Raw genomic sequence first — 22,515 nt, 5'->3', positions numbered from 1 at the left:
GAATGTGGACTAATTTTCTTTCCTTCTTTTTTAGCACAAGTAGTGAATGACCTCAGTTCAAACCTATTTTTTGAAAATCCGGCCTTATGGGAGCTGCTGTTCCAAACCATTCATGATGCAGTGTTAGGGAGCCAACTTCGAGAGGCGCTTGCAGAACAAGAAGCCTTGACTCCTCCACCCCAGGAGGATGCAGAGCCCAATGCCACTCCTGAGGTGTGAGGAACTCAGCCTGGGATGGGGTATGAGCCTCTCCTGAAATTACTTATTTACACATTTTAAATACTAGATGCTAGATTTTTTTTTCTAAGGGTAAATATGAGTAGACAAGGCTTGATTTGGAGGGTGAATGATGCATAGCAAGATGTATCTTACTTGTGTGTGTGTGTGTGTCTTTTTTAACTGACTACTTCCAAGATATATTGGCCTTTTACCTGCATTTATTGTGCAGGGACATTTCTGTTGCTTTCTAGTATTATCTTTGTCAGCCAAGCACTTAAGAATTTTTTTCCTTTAAGTACCTTACCTACAAATCAGATATGCTGTCACCAGGTGGGTAGTGCTACTTGCTTTTGTACTTGTTGTTCTAGATTTTCTGTAATTAGAGTTATCAAACAGAGGTGGTGGCATACCCAGTTTTCTGGAAGCTCTTCTTTCCAAATAACCTTTTTTGTTTGTTTTTTCTCATTATTTTATTGCTGTTCAATTACAGTGATCCCAATGTTTCCCTCATTGCTCTCCCCTGCCCTGCCCACCTGCCCACCACCCTGCTCCCACCCTGTTGTCCATGTTCATGTTTTTATAGGAGCAATATAAGTGCATTACATAAATAAAACAAGCAAAAATGAGAAAAACATTTTATTGCCACCACTCAAGGATTATCACTAACACCTTAATGTATCCTTTCAGATCTTTATGTATATATATTTACATCTTTTAACTAAAATAAGATCATACTCTATCTAGTGTACTGTAACCTATTTTTTTGTCCCCAGACCTGTATGTAGTTGATTTGTCCAAACTAGTATCGATTCTGTGATCTTAGACCATAATTGGTCATGTACCTTTAAGTCCATAAATGTATCTTAATCTAGTTCAGTCCCTTTTTTGATGACATGGACTTGTTAAAGAGACAGGAAGTTGTCCTGTAGAATCCCATATTGTTAATGTGTCTACTTGCTTTCTTGTTTAGCTTTCCTTTTATTTTCTGAACTACCTGTGATCTAGAAGTTACATCTACAAGCCTCATGGATTTGAATAAAATATTTTTTGCTAGAACATATTATAGATGAAACACGGGCTTCAAATTGCATCACATCAGAAAACACATAATATCTAGTTGATCCTACCATTAACAATGCGAAGATAAATCCACTGGCGTAACATAACAGCCAATTATGTTTTCACCTTTGTGACTAGTGAGTTATCTACATGGTGCTCCTTTGGCATAGAATGAATTCCAAGTTCCCCATTAACCATTCACCCGGAACTTTTAACATCTGGTGGTAATCCTTGCCTAAATCAGTAAATATTAAGGTTTGAGAATTTTTTCTCCAATTTTCTTATTCTACTGCATTTGTTAGTTGGTGTTCCTATGTAAATTATAGCTTCCCTTCCTCAACTTAAGCTAGCCATCCTTGAATACAGTTCTTACTGGAAAGGCAGGTTTGTTTTTTCCATTTAATTATCAACTTCAAAATAAGAAGTTGGTTTCATAAATAGATGGTGACAACTTAGGTTCCTTTAATTTCTTTTTTGGTTCCTTTAATTTCTTTTTCGGTATAATTACAGACTCATCAATTTTTATATTTAAAAGTTTCAGTCTATTAGTTATTCTTGTTGGTGCTAAAATTGTCACAACTGTGACCAGTAGGAGCCCCTAGAAATGTTGTTGCTAATAGTGAAGTAGCCTAAAAACCATGTATTCAAGAAAACTAACTCTAAAGTATAATTTAATATCTTCCTTAGAAGTCCATAAGAGTCAATCCTTCATCAAACTCAGTTTTAAGCCTATGAATGAGTAAAATGCTTATTTCAAGCACTCTTTATAGTTGTTCCAAAGGAGTGCGAGAGACTGTTAAGATAATATGTCATCAGAAATTCTTATTCTTATAATTCTAACAGACCACTCTAATTCAAAGCACAAGTATTAATTAGCTAACCTGCCTAAGGCCTCCCCTGCTATAAGATTTCCTGCTAATAGTCCATTTGTCATATATATATATATATATTTTTTTTTTCTTTTTAATTTTTTAAAAATGTTTTCTTATTGACTCCTTGTTTTAGTTTTCATGACGAAAACACTGGCAAGAGAAGGAGTAAACTGGTCAGGTCCCAGGAAGGTACTATGTTAGCATGGGTCTTCTCAAAAACCAAACTCTATATAGTTTGTTTGCTTTGACTCCCATAAGGTTTCTCATTACTTTACTAATTTAATTCAAAGTAGACCCTTTCTTTCTAATCGTTACCTAGATCTACAGGTGAAGTAGATGTACACCGTTCCTTCCTTGGCAATCATCACACACAAGATCTGATACATCTGCATTCTGATACAGACTGCCTTCTGAAAGAGCATGTAGTTGTAGAAACTCAGCTTGTACTAGAAACTTTTGTAAAAGGGCCTGCATCATTTTGGCCATTAAGGATTTTAAACAATGTTACAAAATTTTTCATTGTATATTCCTTAGTATCAGCCTTCAACAAATACTTTGCACATAGTAGAGTCAAGTCCTAGTTCTGATAGGTTGGAAGTAGTGTACAAAAGTTATTTGTCTGTATCTTACAAATTTGTATTTAACTTTTCTGTTCTTTAATATTTAACCTATTTTGAACAGAATTCTATCATGTAAATAAAAAGCATTTGTCTTACTGAAGGGACATGATTTTGTTTCAGCATGAGAATCTAAAAATGCATTTCAGAATGTATTTTATCTACATGTAAATATTTTGGAATGTTTTACTTAGAATCATTTCATATAGTGGAAAATTTTCTGACCTTTTTTTACTTAGTCAAGTTCTTTCTCTACCTTCTTGATAGCTGCTAGTGTATGCCTTTCTATGTTTTTCAGCCCTGATTCAACATCAGATTCTTATTGCCCTATCAAAATGGGCATAATGTACATCAATCCGTAAATATCGGGACTAACCTTTTTTTAAAAAATAATGTTTTTATTTTTAGAGAGAGGAAAGGAGAGAGGGAGAGAAACATCACTGTGTGGTTGCCTCTCACTCATGCCCCAAACTGGGGACCTGACGTGCAACCTAGTTATGTGCCCTGACTGGGAATCGAACCAGCGAACACTTGGCTCGAAGGCCGACGCTCAATCCACTGAGCCATAGCAGCCAGGGGACACTAGCCTTTTTTTATAGTAGTAGGGGACAGCTGTTTTCAGGAAGGTACTATATAGATTAAGTGCTGTCTTTCTCAAATCCTGCGTAATACGACAGTGGCTGATCTCTACCTCATGGATGGATGGATGGAATGTTTGAGAACAATTGTGAACCAGGGCTCAGGAAACTCCTAGTTCATGTCATAGACATTGACTCTGTATAATCATATGGCAGCTGATAGTGGGATCCCAATTGCCAATCTCATCTGCAGTGGGTCTCAAAGAAACAGTAAAGACCTGAATCCCCTGCAAGCCCTGGAAGTAGCTCACTTTGTAGTTTTCAGGTAACATCTAAAATATCCACCCCATGTGGTTTGATCTTGTATCCTTACCTGTTGAACTGAAAGGAGGTGCTTGCCTCCAAAGGTACATTTTGAGAAAATGAGTATGCCCTCATGTGTGCATGGGGAGGGTAGCAAACCCAGATAATATGCCCTGGAGTGGGTAGGTGTGTTTTTCTGTTTTAGGGGGTGGGGGTGGGGGGTGTGCCCTTGTGTGGGGATGAGGGAGGGAATGCTATGTGGTGGGGAAGGCTTGATCTATGTCTGCCCCTTTAAAGATAGTAAATCAATTTAAATTCTAAGATCAAATAAAACTTACTTTAGTGTGAGACTGTATGCTTTAGTCGGTACAAAAATGCTGTTGGTCCTTTTTAGTATACCTTTCAGGAATGCTTTTAGGATTCAGTATGTTTAGATTCTTGATATGGTTTGAGTGATGATAGAAGTTGATGAGAACTGATAAAAGTATGATCTAAATCTCCGAACATATGGCCAACCAAAATGCATTCAGTGGTTTTGAAACCCCTCAAATCCCAACAAAATGTTCAAAAGCTACCTGCCTGCTTATTGACATGAATGTAATGAGTTTGAACATCTCACAAATCCACCTTGCCTTTGAAAAAGGCTTACCAACTTTTTCACTGTACTACTGGTATGTAGCATTTACTTTATGTAACAAATGAACCTGACTGTTGTGGAAATTAAATTTTTATAAATCTGATCACATTTTTTAATAGTTTTTAAAGTATCACTACAGTATTATTTTTCTAGTCATAAACTCTTGGTACTATTAGCACCCTGACATGTATATAAACATGCATATACACATTTTAGGTGGAAGGAGTTACTGGTTAATGTATATTTTATTTTTTTAAATATGGTATAAACATGCTAATCTAGATATTGTTGAAGCTATCTGCATATACATGCCTGGGCAGAAACACCCAGGTTTTTCAAACAATTTATTATACATCTGATGTGTGGCCAGTTAGCTTTTTGTCATGTACCTAATTGAGATTTCAAGATTTAGAGCCTAGAAAACGTCGGCCTGAGTGAAGTCAACATATCCAATTTGAGTTGTCTCAAATTGGCGCATATGATGTATGTGGCTACATGAAAAAAGTGGTAAGACTTCAAAGAGTGTGTTCTGCTTACATTTATTAAAACATTACAAAAACATACATCGTTAGTCATTCACTTGAGCGTATTTTATTATAAGCAGAGCCTAGAAATGGTTTGGTCCATTTTATACCTCATGACTAGGGCAGGCTTAGGGAAACATCGATTTTTCTGATAAATTTCACAAAAATGAAACACCAAAAGAGAATGTTGGTTGGGTTTTATGAATAAAGGGTTTTAATTTTTCAGCTTGAAAATTTTCATGTTTTAAATATTTCAATGCAATACTTATGCATTTTCTATGTTGTCAATTTTTTCTTTTGTGAATTTAACATATCCAGCTATTTTGCATTACTTACTTATGAATATTGAACTGCAATAAAAATATTCTTTATTGTGCTTGGGTCTCTATATTTGGGGGGAGGGGATTGTGATGGAAAAGGGGAGGGGATTCAGTGGTGTTTGCATAAGAAATGATTTTAAAGAGATCGGCTGAGGATTTTAATGCAACTTATATTTAGAAATGCTTCACTGTAGACCAGTAGTCTAACAGGAGCTTTACCAAAATTCAAACCATTAATTTATAAAATGAAAATAAGTACTTCTCTGTATGAAGCCAATTCCTGATTTTCTAAATTAGATTATTATGTGTATATACTTTTTTTTTTGTTTTGTTACTTCACTGGTCATTAAAAATCAATAATTCTTCTTAATTTGAAATCAAGTCAAATAGCAAAGCAAAATATATCAGATGCTTCTTCAACTTAAAGAAGAAAATTTAGCCAAAGCTCTATTATTCAACATACTAGGAAAAACAATCAAAATTCATGTGGTCATGTGCCTAGATGGGCTATTTTGGTGAGGGCAGAAGAGCACACTGGTTATGAACACAGCAGATGGAGCTGACAAACTTTGACTTGAATCCTGACTCTGCTACAAGTCAATTTGGTAGCAAAGTTTTTGCATTCATTAGTTCAGAGATCCACTAGATCCACCTCACTGGGCAGATGGGAGGATACAATGACTTATGTACAGCACCCAGCCAACATATGCCTAGAACATACATGCTCTAAGCAAGCAATTTATGGTATGGAACACTTAAATGGTAGCTGATCAAAAAATAGTCAACATACACTGTAATAAGCCTTTCTACCTAATGATATTAGATATCACCTTCTATTGTACTACAGAGAAAAATTATCTGAAAAACAAAAATGATATAATTTTGAAACCATTTATTTTTTGTGTGTAATGGTGATTAACAAGTCTATATAAGCCTAGGAATCCAATTAAAAGAAGTGTTTTCATGAAAGCTTTCAGGGCTCAGTTGTATGTCATATAGCGAGGAGTAGCACTGAATTTGGCATAGGACTTAATGACCTTATTTACCGCTTCCAAGAAATCTTTCTCAGTAGCAATTTTTCGCCGTGCTCTGATGGCAAACATACCAGCTTCTGTGCAGACACTTCTAATCTCAGCACCTTTCAAATAAAAAATAAAAGAAAGAAAGAAAAATGGCTTAATTAAACAACCTGGACAGAAAGACCAGCAAACAGAGACAAGACCTTTGAACCTACCAGTGCTATTTGGACATAGTCGTGCTAACAATTCAAATCTGATATCTCTTTCAACGCTCATTGAACGTGCATGAATCTTAAAAATATGAGTCCGACCCTAAAAACAGGGAATTGAAAAATATTACAATGGGAAGCATCACAGGAAGAAAAATTTTCAAAAATCTCTTTTCCAAAAAATTATTTTCTTACCTCTAGATCAGGTAAGCTAAATTCAATCTTTCTATCTAGTCTCCCTGGCCTCATCAGTGCTGGATCCAAAGTGTCAGGTCTGTTAGTGGCCATCAGCACTTTAATGTTGCCTCGAGGATCAAACCCATCCAGCTGATTAATCAATTCCAACATAGTCCTCTGTACTTCATTGTCACCTCCAGCACCATCGTCAAAACGAGCCCCTGAGACAAAAGGAGAGGTATATCCAGTCACAGCAGCAATATGCAAATCTCAGCTCAAATCATGCCCTCCACCGCAAATCTAGTTTTAAAGAAATCCTATTAAGAACTGCTACTTTACATAAAATTAGAAAGTGAATCTTTCAAGACTCATACATTTACTTAATATAGGTTCATTGAAAGCATTTTTTAATCCTCTTTAAGAAATTTTGTTTTTTAAATCACTCAAAACACCTCCATTGTTTAACACAATGTATACCTGGATTAGGCAGCCAGAATATATGCAAACTTTAGTGCATAAAGAAAGAAATTGCCATACTCTTCTAAATTTCTCAAAACTGTCCTTAAAAGTAAAGCTAAATCCATAAGACAGTAGAAATGTAATTTACACTATCACACTCTTTTGGATATATTAAGAGTACTCCTGTTTAATCTCAGTCTCTCATGTCAATCAAAATAGCAAAAACAAAACAAAAAGCCTCCAAATATATATTTTCATTTTTAAACTGCTATATACTGTTGTATTCATGTATTATGTACATCATAATGCAAAAAATCAAAAATCGAGATTAAAATTAAATATGAGAAAAATTCCATTATTTTCTCCTGCATCCTAATGCTATAAAAATGACTTCAGAGTCACTGCACTGCATCAATACACTGTGCTCAAATTAACCACTTAAAGACATTACCTGTAGGTTGTCCAAACCCAAGAACATCCATCCAGTATAAAAGCAAGATTCTAGGTAACATAACCACAGTCCCCAAACAGTGTTATAAGGTCTACTGTGTTTTCAATTCATTTTTGTTGCTAAGTTCATTAAATAACAAATGTCTGGATATATGACACTTCTCCAGCTAGTAAGGATTATTACTCTTATAGACTATAACAATAGTCAAGGCCTATAGAACAGTTTAGTTTTCAAAGTCTATCACATTTATTACCTTAAAGCTCTCAAAAACCCACAAAATAAACAACGCAAGATTTATCATGTCCTTTATAAGATGAGCAAACTGAGGTTCAGTTAGTTAAAATAACTTGTCTAGATTGCACAGCTAATACTGTATTTCATTAGATATATGAAGCTGAGAGTAACACTATTTTACGTACACTTTATGAAATTCCACCACCAATGGAATTGTTAAAGTGTGATAATATGTATCATATGAATGATATTAATAAAGTACAAACATAAAAACTTTGAGAAATAGCCAGAGCTCACAGAAGGGTTGGAATTAACTTTGTACAAGATGAACATATTAGGAGAACTCTACACATACTACTTTAGGACTCTCATGAAACTCAACTCAAAGTAGTTCTCTGAAATACCATCCATACCTCCAATAGCATCAATTTCATCGAAGAAGATAAGGCAGGCTTTTTTTGTTCTGGCCATTTCAAAGAGCTCTCGAACCATCCGCGCCCCCTAATGAGAAAAATAATTTAATTCAGAGTTGGTTTCTAAATATTTTAAAATACAGTAAGTTAACTTCAAACTTTTCAATATTCTTAACAGTATTCTCAAACATTATTACCTAAGGCTTTTTCAAAAAAAACTGAAGTTTATTACCTATTCCATCAACTAATCTTATTGTCCTTAAGTAATTTCATGATTCTGTACCTATTAAACAGCCAATAACTCTAAGACCCAAAGAGGTTAAATTAACACTGTTAAAATAAAGGCACCATTTCAATCAGTAACACTTGAGAAATTAAAAGCATCTGACTTACCATGTGGCATTCCTACTCACTGAATTTGATGTGTAAGCGCTTGCTGCTCAGGGAATAAAAGTACTGTATATCTCAATTCATGCAGCTCCTTTTCTCATTCTTAGGGTTAGTATACTAATCATTAATGTTTCAGGCACAATATATACAGCCCTAGACTTATTCTCTATTGAAAAAAATCTGTGTATGTGTATACACCCACATATACAGATAGACACTCCATGTTCCCTATTTCTCAGGAGACCATAAAAGGCTGGCCCTGAAGTAAAAGTACACTGAATACATTCACTGGGCATTTCTGGGATATTTCTCTTACAAACCAAATGTGCAGAAAATGTCATCCTTCTGAGTAGGGAGCATGATGATTATAAATATTAAGCAGTTGTTTATTTCCAAATGACTACAAGAGAAGGCTGGTGGCTTCTAAACTACTAATTACAATCCATCAACCAAGAAATTTCAGTTCTCAATCTTTCGATGTGAAACTGATATTTTAATTTCATCCATGCTTTATAAATCTTTCAGAGCTACACAGTCTTTATGATTAATTTACTTTACCTCACCAACATATTTCTGTACAAGTTCAGATCCAATAACTCGAATGAAGCAAGCATCAGTCCTGTTAGCAACGGCCCGAGCACAGAGTGTCTTGCCTGTACCTGGTGGACCAAAGAGCAGCACACCCTTGGGAGGCTCAATGCCAAGGTTAACAAATCTCTCTGGCTGTGATGGAGACACAATTTTTATTACAACTTCTGTATAATAAAAATAAGATTACTTTTATATCAATATATTTAAATCAAAATTATTAAGTCCACAATCTATATATTTGACCTAAATAAGAACTTTACTTATTATAAGATGTAAGACCTAAACTAGACCCCTATCAATACATAAGGCTGAATTGCTTTTAAAGGTATTTCTACTACCTAGACTTCATTTTTTTCCCTAATTCTAAAAAATTATACTGTTTAAAGAATAAAAGTATTATCTAGTATTTAATATCTTAGTTTTCCATAATCACCCCAAGGTTACTTTGATTTTATTTAAGCCCACTTCTTGGTATCATTAAAACACATGGTTTCTTCTATAATAACCTATAACATATTTAACATACTGCTAAAAGCTATACTTCAACCTCCTATGTCACTTAAAATAGAAGATTTTTTTTTTTTTTAATAGGCTTAACCACTCAAACCTTTTGCTTTCTCTTTTGGAACGTTCCAACTCTCCATACCTCTACCTTCTATCCCATCAAAAATTTTCATATGGAAAACATAAAATGTAAAAAGCTACCTAATATGTGAGCAATTTTAGTGCACAGTACACAAAAGGCTATCACATGTTTATATGGAGTAATTTAAAATGCAACAAACTCAGCCACTTACATGAAGTAGAGGGGTTTCGACTACTTCTCGAAGTTTCTCAATCTGCTCCTTACAGCCACCCACATCACTGTATGTGACATCAGGTTTTTCCTCTACCTAAGATAGGAAGGAAGGAAATGTACAACATAGTCACGGGCTTTCGAATACTAGTCCAACTGGTCTATCTGGTAGAGAAGACCCAAAATCCTAAAAGAAAAACCAGATTTATACCAAGTAAGAATTTTTTTAAAAATGGAATATATTATTGCCCAATGTGCTAGAACCGCTTACTATATTACTCATGATACTAAGTGAGAGATAAACTTGTAAAGACTAATAAAGACTTCACAACTAAAAAATGGTTTTAAAAATTTGGGCAAATTCACTTATATCCACATTAACAGTTTATCAGTTGGAAGTGTCAAAATCTTTTGAAATGGTGCAGTTGCATTCTAAGTCATGCCATTTTCTTTTACACCCAGTTTCTTACCTGCATCATGGTAACTGTTGGGTCAATCTTAGGAGGCAGTGGAATGTGAATTTGATACTTATTTCTGTCCACACTAAAAAAGTAAAAAAGATCCTCACTAACACATTCAAAAAATTTTCTAAGTGAATTACTATGTATTCTACATATATTAACTGCATTAACTCAATCCTCATAACTATCGTAGAGCAAATGCATCTTCCACCCATACCATGTTACCTTAAATAGACTGGCAAACTCAACTCTCAAATTCTGTACTTACATTGATTATAACATTTAAAGTCATTCATAAAAAGCCACAGTGGGAGGTCAGAAAGGGGAATGCAGAAGAGTGTTCAACTGTAGTACTCTACTAGATTATCCCTTGGTATTCCATGGCAAGCAGTGTATTCACTCAAAAGAAAGTCAAGGATGTGAAAATGACATGGTATCCTTAATGAAAGATGAGTATTTATTGTAAGTAGAAATCTTACCCAACTCTCATCCCTTCTTCAATGTCAGTAGGTGCTACCTGATCACTGAGGTCCACCACAAACTTGGCAAACTGTTTCACATTGATAATGTACTTCGGGTCCTCCGAATCAGCATTGATTATCTTTGTACATCTAACACAGTGAAAGACTTGATTAGAATAAGGAACTTAAACCACTAATAATGAATTCAAGTAACTGGAGTCTCCCCTGGGCATGCAGCACACTAATGAGCAGGTGTAAACTGGAACTGCAGAAACTGGGTCACTGTTAAAGATCCTTTTCTATAAAATATGCTCAATCCCAAGGGTCCGCTCAATTTAAGCCAAGTCATAAATTTTCAAAAAATACATGCCCCTGGGAAATTAAGTCCAAATATGTCATCATTGGTGTACCATAAGAATTTTTAAAACATGCGATACCTGACTATTTAGTTATGGGCACTGACTTCTTTTCCCTTAGATTATTAAATTTTAAAAAATGACAACAGCCAACACAACAAGAGCTGTCCAGCGTGAGTGATCTTTTTTGGAGTCAGATCAGCAAAAAGTATGTTTTGGTGTGCCACAGAATTTTATAATTAATTTATGTGTGCCATGAGATTAAAAGGTTGAAAATCACTATCTTAAGTTATTCTCCTCTTTATTTTCCCTATCAGAAGACAATCATCTTGTCTTACACCAAGTAACAAGTGTGTTTTTCCATTCTTTCCTGAGTTTATACTTCAAATCCATTTTTATCATTGTTGCTATTTTTAACTTAAATGTAATCTTTTTCTGTGTGACATAATGAAGGCAAATTTGTAATAATATGTACATTATAGTAGAAAGCACTCTACTGCCTTTCCTCTACTGTATTACTCATCTACTAAAGACAAACAAAAACAAAAAACAGAAATCGTATTAGAAGGGACTCACACCATAAGCTGTAGCAAGAAGTAACCAGGATATACAAAACTGTCTCTGGAGTATACACATAGGTAGCACAGAAAGTAAGGTAAAGGCACTTTATCCTTGAAGCATAACTATGTGGCAGAACTGTTTCCTATTACTAGCCAAGGTCTACCAGAAAGGTAGAATTATATACATATAAAGTATCTATCGGTACTCTATCTGACAGACCCTGCCAACACTGTATGCACAGATGTGAATTTTGTAATCCACAGCTGAAAAACTATAGACTACACAGGGACCTCAATTTCCAGAATGGTGAAGTAAAGACCTTTGGAAGTGTGCTCCTCCCCGAAAGCAAAGTTAACACTGGCGAAAACAGGTAAAATCAACATTTTCCCAACTCTGGAAATGGAGGTGGAAGCGGGGGATTCAGAATAAATTTGGAGCTCCCCAAAGCCCAACCCCCAGATATCTGTCACAATGTGACCTGTCTGGAAGCTCACAACTTGCTTGTCTTTGTTTGACCTGACTCAGAGCTCACTCTGTGTGAATACCCCTGCCACCCACAGGACATTTGTTGGAAATAATCAGTGACAATTATTTAACATCACAACTGTCTGAGGCAGCATTATACCAGGTATGGCTAACAAGAGGCTTGACAAAAACATTTGAAAGGAAAAACAGCAACCAAGTGGCAACAATAACAAACCCTGGGGAAAGGGAAGATCTGATTTCCAGAGCTGACTTATTACATTACTTAAAATGTCCAGTTTCCCAAATAAATGGAAGCAAATACCATGTTCTTGGATGGGAAGAATCAACATCATCAAAATGGCCATACTACCCAAAGCAATTTACAGATTCAATGCAATCCCTATTAAAATACCAATGACATATTTCACAGACCTAGAACAAATACTCCATAAATTCATATGGAACCAATAAAGACCCCAAATAGCAAAAGCAATCTTGAGACAGAAGAACACAGCAGGAGGAATCACAACACCAGATATCAAACAATACTACAAAGCCACTGTAATCAAAACAGTATGGTACTGGCATAAGAACAGACATATAGATCAGTGGAACAGAATAGAGAGTCCAGAAATAAACCCAGGCCTCTATGGTCAACTAATCTTTGATAAAGGAGGAAGGAACATAAAATGGAGTGAGAAGAGCCTCTTTAACAAATGGTGCTGGGAGAACTGGATAGGGACGTGCAAAAAAATGAAACTAGACCACTAACTTACACCACACACGAGAATAAACTCAAGATGGATCAAAGACTTAAATGTAAGCTGTGGCAACATAAAAGTCCTAGAGGAAAACATAGGCAAGAAAATATCAGATATCTCACGTAACAATCTCTTGACGGATACATCTCCTAAAGCAAGAGAAATAAAGGAAAAAATAAATAAATGGGATTACATCAAACTGAAGAGTTTCTGCTCAGCAAAAGAAAACATCAGCAAGATGAAAAGGAAACCGACCATATGGGAAAACATATTTGCCAATGACATCACAGACAGGGGACTGATTTCCAAAATATATAAAGAGCTGATACGACTCAACATCAAGAAAACAACCCAATTAAAAAATGGGCAAGGGACCTGAACAAACACTTCTCCGAAGAGGACATACAGAAGGTCCATAGACACATGAAAAAATGCTCAACATCATTAGCCATCAGGGAGATGCAAATAAAAACCACAATGAGATACCATTTTACACCAGTCAGAATGGCCATCATCAACAAATCAACAAGCAACAAGTGCTGGCGAGGATGTGGAGAAACGGGAACCCTACTGCACTGTTGGTGGGAATGCAGACTGGTGCAGCCACTATGGAGAACAGTATGGAATTACCTCAAAAGATTAAAAATGGAACTGCCTTTTGAACCAGCGACTCCACTACTAGGATTATACCCGAAGAATCTTGAAACACCAATTCAAAAGAACTTATGCACTCCTATGTTCATTGCAGCACTGTTTACAATAGCTAAGTGCTGGAAACAACCTAAGTGCCCATCTGTAGATGAGTGGATCAAAAAACTGTGGTACATTTACACAATGGAATACTATGCACCAGAGAGAAAGAAGGAACTCCTGCCTTTTGCAACAACATGGATGGAACTAGAGAGAATTGTGCTTAGTGAAATAAGCCAGGCAAAGAAAGAAAAATACCATATGATATCACCTAATACAGGAAACTAAAGAACAACACAAACAAAGGAACTAAATAGAACAAAGAGCAGAATAGCAGTCAATAGTGGGGAGGGGAGAGGGAGAGAAGGGGGATAAGTAAGGGAAGGGTTTAGTCAAAGAGCCTGTATAAAAGACTCATGGACATGGACAACGGGGAGGGATATGATTGCGGGAGAGGGGGTGGGTTGGGTGGGGGAGAGAAATTAGGGGAAAAGGGGACAACTGTAATTGAAAAACCAAAATAAAAAAAAAAAATAAAAAAAATAAAAATGTCCAGTTTCCATAAAAAAAAAAAAAGAAAAAGTACAAGAAACAAAAAGAAATAGGAAAGTACAGCCCGCATATAAGAAAAAAGCAGTCCACAGAAACTGTCCCTAAGGAAGCTTATACACTGGCCTTAACTACACAAAACCTTTAATCAGTATCATAAGTATTTTTCTAAAAATTGAAGGAAACCATGTTTAAACAACTAATGGGAAGTATAAGAATAATGTCTCACCAAATAAAGAATATCAATGAAGAGAGAAATCAGGCTAGAATACTATTTGGCTATGAAAAGAAATGATGTCCTGATACATGCTACAACATGGATAAATCTTGAAAGACTATGCTAAGTGAAAGAAACCAGAAACAAAAGGTCATACATTTATATGAAATGATTCCTTTTATAATACCCAGGACAGGCAAATCCATGCAGACATAAAGTAGTTAAGTAGTTGCCAGGAGCTAAAAAGAAAGGGGAACAGTATAACTGCTAATGGGTATATGGGGTTTCTTTTAGGAGTAATGAAAATATTCTGGAAAGAGTAAAACAGAAGTTATCAAGAAATGCTGGGGCAAGAGGTGGGGTAGGGGTAGTGGTGGTGATAAATACTGAAAATGAGGAGGGTGGGCGGTGAGAGGGGAAGAGTGAGGAAACATAAGTGAACCGGTTGCTGAAATTCTCTAGTCTTCTATCTCCCCTATTCTTCAAAAACATTGGGAAGGTGGAGGAAACAGGAGATTGAAAACAACTGCTCTGGGAAAAATGATCATTCAAATGAAAAGACCTTAAGATAATGACACTGAAGGCTCCACAACTAAACATCCACCATATTCGCTATGGTGAAGCTTAGGATCCACTTGCTTCACTATTGAATCTAGAGCTTCTATCAGCTTTTTTGGTCTCCCACTAAAACCAAAGCCCAAAATAAGATTACCAGATATCTAGCACAAAAGACAGACACCAATCAAGCAAAGACAAAAAAAAAAAAAAAAAAAGAAACATCTTAGAGGAAACAGAAACCTTGCATTTACTATTAATTTCCTTAAAGATGAGAACATACTACAACCATGATATGAGAACAGGACATTCAACAATGAAAGAAAAAAGAGCTCCTGGATATTAAACACTTGAAAAGAGAAACAGAAGAAAATAATCAATAGAAGGACTCAAAAATAAAGTTAAGATAATCTCATAAAAGTACAGCAAAAAACAAACAAACAAAAAAAGTGAGAAACATTAGCATATTAGAGGAGCAATCCAGGAGGTCCAATATCTAAGTAATAGAAGAAAATGATAGAAGTCTAAAATAGAGGAATTCTATATTTCAGACTTCTATTATTTGGATATTAGAAAAAAAAAAAAATTAACAAATAGTTTCAAGAAAATGTGCTACAGTGAAGGACAAGAGCCCAACACCATGTATGAAAACAGACCACATCCCTGGTACATCGTCATGAAATTTCAGAACAAGTAAGAACAAGAGCAGACCCTACAACTTTCAGAGGAAACAAAGGTCACAGACACAGGACTGGGAGTCAGAATGGCTTCAGACTAACAATACTGGAGACAGAGGACAATGGAACAATGCCTTCAAAACTCTATAGGAAAAAGAACTTTATACCAGTCAAGACATTTTCAGATATATGTGGTCTCAAAATATTACCTCTCAAATGACCCTCTTTCAGGAAGCTTCCAGAGAGTATAGCCCATCTAATGAAAGTGAAAGTAAACCGAAAGGAGTAGGTACACAGCAATAGGAGAGAGGCAAAAGGAACCTCCTCCAGAGTAAGAAGTCACAGGATGACTGTGATTCAACAGACATAAAGGGCAACCAGTTAAACTGAAGCAGGTTGGAAAGTGCTGGGGAAGACATCTTCAGGAAGATGAACCCGAGCGAATACCTGACGCAGCTGGCACACCTGAAGTACACAGGAGAGAAAACCTGATGGACGTAATGCATCCGAAGAGCAATTCAGACAATCAGGAAAAATTGAGAGGTTGAGTTAGCAATATACATAGAAAACCAAGTAAATGAAGGAACAATTATGACAAGAAAAACAAAAGTGGTACAAGAAAGGAAAAGTAATCACAATTTACTTCTTGGCTCTTTGTGAATAGGGTTTTCTTAGCCATAATTATAAAAATACTGAATACTGATCCAACCTAAAGTTTAATATAATTACATTGGGAGGATGTAGGTATAGGAAGACACACAGCAGGATTAAGAGGACCAAAGTATTTTCAGTAGTTGCCGTATCTGAGAAAGGGGCAGCAGGACAACAAAGATGGAAAGGAAGATTTTCACATTTGCTTTGCATCTTTCTGTATCATTTGAATCTTTTATATGATTATATCCTCACCTATTTCTTGAATAATAATTTAAGGCATAAATTTTTAACCCCAGGTACTGTTTTTTGTTTTTTAAATTTTATTTATTTATTTTTAGAGAGGGGACGGGAGGAGGAAAGAGAGGGAGAGAAACATCAATGTGTGGTTGCCTCTTGCACACCCCCTACTGGGGACTGGCCTGCAACCCAGGCACATGCCCTAACTGGGAATCTAACCAGCGACACTTTGGTTCTCAGGCCGGCACTCAGTTCACTGAGCCATATAAGCCAGGGCAACCCAGGTACTTTTGCAGAAAGCTTTATTTACTTGGAGTTTGGAATAAAATTCTTTATGAACTATTGCATTAAGCCCAAGACTCAAATCCCCATAAGACAATACCTCGCAACCTGCAAAGGCTGTTCACTCTGGAGTGTTTGCTTGTCTGCAGCCAAATCCCAGAGTGCTGGTGGGGCCAGGCCAGTGTCAGACTCTTTAATACCTACATAAAGAGAGATTTAAAAATTCACTAAAATGTACTGCATCAGCCCAAAAGTAAGCTTTCTCAATTTCTGCACTACTGACACTTTGAACTGAATAATATGTTGTGGGGGGGTGTCCTGTGCATTACAGGATGGTTAGCAGCATCCCTGGACACTAGCCACTAAATGCCACTAGCACTGCCTCCCCCTCAAGTCATGAGAATATAGAATATCTCCAGAAACTGCCAAATGTCCTGAGGGGAGGATGGACAAAACTGCCCCAGCTGAAAACCACTGCCCTAAGGTAGCCATAAGCCAAAAATTTAATGCCATATTTGACATTTTTTGTGGTCAAGTACTATAAAACTTTACCACTCAAATTCTCAAGAAGAAAAGTTCCCCATTACTAGGCAACACCTCACTAACTTCAAGCAAGAGCATGTAAGATCAATTTTTATTCAATAAGAAACTTTAACTTGCTTATTAGAGTTTATTAAACTTGGCTTTGAACAGAAGCATTACTCGCTTAAAGGATGATGTTGTTCCTTAATTGCCTGAGCATTAAACTTATTTGTAAAAGATAGTAAAAGAGATTATTAAATGAGACCCAATGTCTCAATAGTAATTTTTTTAAATCTGTAATTCATGAAAGAGCAATACTTGTATTTAAAATCCTTTGATACAATTAACCCATTACATTTAGAGAGGAAACAGGAACTTAAAAAGATATACCAGTGAGCTCATTGATTTTCTTGAGAAGCTGCTGAATATCATCCTCGACCTGCTTTATCTGCCTAGAGTAAGTGCTCTGACCCTAGAAAATAAAGATTAGTTTAATTAAGAGTATCAGGAAAGCAATAACTTATTAAACTACAAAAACATTTAACAGTTCATAGATTTGAAGTACAGTAAGCATTTTTGTAAAATATTTCAAATATCTTCTGATAAGAATTCTATACTTTAATTACAAATAGTATAAAAATAATTATAAACTCAGACATGCTGAATACATATTTACACTCTTATCTATTCTATAGAAACTGTAGGAAGATAACTTTTTTCAGTTAAGATTACTATAAACTGCTAGACATTATCTTCTAATTATTTTGGAAGAACAATACCAACAACAGTTCTTATTTCAACATAAAACATCTATTATTTTTTAGACAATGACAGGACTTACATAAGTTTTCAGCAAGGCAATATCACCCTCATCCAGAGCTGAAAGAAAAGAGATGATACATGATAGTCAAACAAAAGAAATTATATCTAACAATTATTTCCTGTTCAATTCAAATCTTAGTTGAGTGAGAAAAATTGTGCAAAGTTGTTATGATATAAACACAACCATCAAATAGTTCCTGGAATCACAAATATTTTATCTAATTTGGTGAAGGCAGATATAAAAGAAAAAACAAAAACCCTTTCTGGTGCAGCTCAGTGGATTGAGTGCTGGCCTGCAAACCAAAAGGCCCCTGGTTCGATTCCCAGTCAGGGCAGATGCCTGGGTTGTGGGCCAGGTCCCATGTTGGGGGGCATGGAAGAGGTAACCGATTACACATCGATGTTTCTCTCCCTCTTTTTCTCCCTCCCTTGCTCTCTCGCTAAAATTAAATAAATAAAATGTTTAAGAAAAATACACAACATAGTGTTTGGGAGTCTCAAAGAGATGTGACCCAACAAGAATAGGAAGCCCAAAGAACAGTTTGAGGATCAAAACAACCTGACACTAGTCCCAACAAAATCATGCATTTTCTAAGTAACCGTGGAAAAAAAGATCATTTAATCTCTGAGCATCCATTTTCTCATCTGAAAAACAGATGATAATAATTTACCCTCACAGTGTTGCTATAAAGATCAAATAAAACGGATGAAGAACAAAAAATGCTATATACACATTAGCCATAACTGTATCCAAGGGATAAATTTATTAATACATTTATAGAATAACATACTCAGAGAAATACACAGATGAAATGTTAAATCTGTAACTAAGTTTTCCATGAGGTGACTGAATATCTCTTGAGGTTTACAGTTCCCTAAAGTATTTTCAAGGGAAAGAGTAGAATATGGAATGAAAGTAGAGAGGAAATGCTCTTTCTTTGGAGGGAGGTTGGAAACAGAAGGGTACAAAGATATTGAAGTTGTTTAGGAAGAGAAGTGTGAGAGAAAAGAGGAAAAACACACCATAAGAATGCTTTAACCCCATGAGTGCCATGCATAATTCGAAATTTGGATCAACATGAGAAAAAGTTACATCAATATATAACCTGAGGTACAAAAAAAGAGAACAAAACATAAAATACAAATTATTCCATTGTAATTTACATTTATAGCCATCGAAAAGAGTCGCTGGGAGCAACGCTGGCACTTTTGGGAAAATCTGTCAGCGTCGCTCGCAATGATGTTGGCACTCAAAGGGTTTTAAAATAGTCTATTAGGAGCAAAAAAGAAAAAAACATAAAGATGAGACTACATAAGGGGCTACTGGGAAGAAATTGTGTACGAAAACAGTGCACAGTGGGTAAAACTACAGGAGTGTAATTTTGCCCTATCAAAATTACAACTTCATTTCTAAAATATATCTTACAGCTTATGTTTGTGCCTGTGGTAAAAGTTACATGAACAAGGCTACTTATTGCTCTTTAACAGTCAACAGATTGGAAGAAATTTAATTGTCCATAATAATAATTAATATTGTACATTACACCCCCAAAACTGGAATACTATGCAGATGCAGACACACAACACGGACTATATAAGATGTGAACTTACCCCTAAGATAAAGATTGAAAAGCAAGATGTACAGCATGCTGCACTTTTTAAAAACTAAAATAAATATATAAACAAAATTGCCTGTATAAGCATAGAAAATGTCTAGAAAGATAACGCAAAACGGCATCGTTAGTTGCCTCCGTGGATAACTTGGTGGCAGGGGCCAAGGATGAGACACTTTTCATTATATCTTTTTTCTTCCTTCTGAGTATTAGGCACAATACTCCAATTGACACAATGCTCCATCAATCTCAACACATGGGAAGTTCAAGCAGACGACCGCCTAGCCTGGAGGCTCACGGTCAGGCAAGGTACGTCACGTGCAGAGGCTGCGCGCAACGAGGAGGCGGTCCAGAAAAGATCGAGGCGGAAGCAGCGTCAACAGCAGCAACAACGGCCATCTGCCTTCACCTGTACCAAGTGCGGCAGGGATTGTCACTCCCGAATCGGACTGCACAGCCATTCTCGGCGGTGCAGATAGACTCTCAGGAAGCTACGCCATCGTCTCTCTAGACGGACGGCTGCCGCCGCCGCCGCCGACGACGAGTATTAGGCATAAAATTTATTATCTAGTTAAAGGAATGCTCTTTTAAAGAGAAAATTATGGCCCTGGCGGTTGTGGCTCAGTGGACTGAGTGCGGGCCTGCCAACCCAAAGGCCGAAAGATCGCTGGTTGGATTCTCCAGTCAGGACACAAGCGTGGGTTGTGGGCCAGGTCCCGGGTTAAGAATCGTGCGAACCATCAATGTATTTCTCGCACATTGTTGTTTCTCTCCCTCTCTACCTCCCTTCCCCTCTATAAAAGTAAATAAAATGTTCCAACTCTCTAAAAAAATAAACAAAGAGAAAGTTATGTTCCGAGATCCTGGCTCCAAGCTGTTACACTTAAGGGACCGAGGGACAGGAAAGAGGATCCAGGTGACCAAGCACCGCCAGGCAGGGGAACTTTTCAAGGCCTTCAACGCCAAGCAGGGTGCGTGCCTTCTTCAAGACCTGAGAGATGAGCATGAATAAAAATGTCAATCAGCGGGAGCTGAATATAGAACTTGGAGCGGGATGTGGCAGACAGAGAGGGCTGACGGGTTAACCCGCTGCAGCCCCAGATCAAATTACTAGAGCACAAAAGGGAACGAGCAAGGAGCGCCGGATGGGAATCCAGCCTCCCCTCCAGAGCAAGCCTGGTCGTAACCCCGGCCGGGAGCTCCTGCCTGCGTCAACTGACCTCGGATAGGCTTGTCGTCCTTCTCTTCCTCTTTGGTTTTCCGCTGATCCGCACCGAGGTAATCCGGCATTTTGGAAGATCCAACCACTTCAACTTCGCAGTAATTACACAGCACCTTCTCCGCTTCCGGTGGTGCTTCCTTTTTCTTCCTCCCCGGAAGTGGAGCTGGCCCCACGGGCCTGTTTACTCCGCGCACGAGCAGCGGGAGAGAGCGCTGGGAGACGCGAGCTGGCGACAGGGTCACCTCGACGGAAAGTGGGAAGAATACCATTGTTAGAAGAGAACATTGGTCTACTTTGACGTTAACCATGCCGACGTTCCCTGAGCAACCGATTTCAAGACAAACCCTGACTCAGTCGCTGAGTTTATATTTATTGTGTACCTGGGGCAACTTCTTCATATATGCTTTAATTATCCCTTTACCTCACAGTATTTCGGAGGCTTTAAATAACAGTGCCTTATTTAAATGACAGCATATTAGATATGCAATAATAGCGGTTAGATCTACAACTGAAGGTAAATAGGAGTTGTTCATTAATTTGCGGGGCTGAGGAGGTAAATGGGTTCAAGTTTTGAGCCTGCTACTAAAGCAGAGTGGTACCATCCTCAGATACAAGGAAGTCCGAGAAAAGACCAGGTTTGGAAAAAAAATGCGTTTGGGAGATGAACAGAAGAGAGCAGTTGGGAGGCAATTGTAGACTTTAGAAATTACAAAATTTGGCCTTACTGATCAGTAGAGGACACAGAATGAAAAGGCACCTGATAGGACAAAATACTGCAAAGTCATGTGTATAATGGTTACTATTCCAGAGTATATAATGAACTACAACTCAACAAGAAAGCAAACAACTGGATTTTTAAAATGGGCAATGGACTTGAATGCCCAAAACAAGCACAGGAAAAGGTGCTCAACATTACTAGCAATTGGGGAAATACAAATAAAAACCATGAGATACCAGTTCAATGTCGTTAGAATGATGACTATTAAAAAGAGAAAGAAAGAAAAGTATTGGTGAGGATGTGGAAAAAATGAAAACCTTGTGCAGTTCATGGGAAAGTAAAATGGTGTGACTGCTGTGGAAAACAGTATGGCAGTTCCTCAAAATATTAGAAATAGAATTGCCACGTGATCCAGCAACTCCAGTTCTGGTTATATACCCAAAGGAATTGAAAGCAAGATCTCCAAGAGATATTTGAATATCCTTATTCACAATAAGCAGAAAGCGAAAACAATCCAATCAACAGATAAACGGATGAATAAAATATACATACACAGGAATATTATTCTGACTCATACTATAATTGTGAGGGCTTGTGCAAAGTGAAAATCAGTCACAAATGACAAATAGTGTATAATTCCACTTATATGAGGTACCCAGAGTAGCAAATTCATAGAATCAGTAGAATGGTGGTTATAGGGAGTAGGGGGAAATGGAAATGGGACGTTTTTTAATGGGTATAGTCAGTTTTGCAAGATGAAAAGAGTTCTGGAGATTGAGTGTACAACAAAGGTAATGTACTTAACACTACTAAACTTTACACTT

At 36.8% G+C, this 22,515-nt stretch overlaps 2 protein-coding genes across 2 annotated transcripts in view; one reads left to right on the top strand and one right to left on the bottom strand.

Moving 5' to 3' along the window:
• Window positions 1-219, top strand: part of SLC26A5 (solute carrier family 26 member 5) — a 35,963-nt gene extending 35,744 nt beyond the window's left edge. Inside the window, exon 18 of the mRNA XM_090286739.1 lies at window positions 35-219. Coding sequence (XP_090142865.1) covers window positions 35-219 — 185 coding nt within the window. The remainder of the gene's footprint in view (window positions 1-34) is intronic.
• A 5,787-nt stretch (window positions 220-6,006) lies between these two features.
• On the bottom strand, window positions 6,007-21,128 carry PSMC2 (proteasome 26S subunit, ATPase 2). The gene is made up of 12 exons (XM_090287311.1): window positions 20,972-21,128; window positions 18,158-18,195; window positions 17,707-17,788; window positions 16,895-16,994; window positions 10,809-10,940; window positions 10,339-10,411; window positions 9,870-9,965; window positions 9,040-9,204; window positions 8,092-8,179; window positions 6,553-6,755; window positions 6,364-6,460; window positions 6,007-6,267 (listed from the first exon to the last, which is right to left on the bottom strand). Exons 1-12 carry the CDS (start codon window positions 21,039-21,041, stop codon window positions 6,110-6,112), a joined length of 1,302 nt encoding a protein of 433 aa, XP_090143437.1. The 5' UTR covers window positions 21,042-21,128; the 3' UTR covers window positions 6,007-6,109.
• Window positions 21,129-22,515: the final 1,387 nt, after the last annotated feature.

The sequence above is a fragment of the Furipterus horrens genome, unplaced genomic scaffold (assembly GCF_987537825.1).
Source record: "Furipterus horrens unplaced genomic scaffold, mFurHor1.1.pri manual_scaffold_9, whole genome shotgun sequence".
Classification (NCBI taxonomy): Eukaryota; Metazoa; Chordata; class Mammalia; order Chiroptera; family Furipteridae; genus Furipterus; species Furipterus horrens.
The sequence above is the reverse complement of the archived record's forward strand: the minus strand, read 5'-3'. Positions and strand labels throughout refer to the sequence as shown.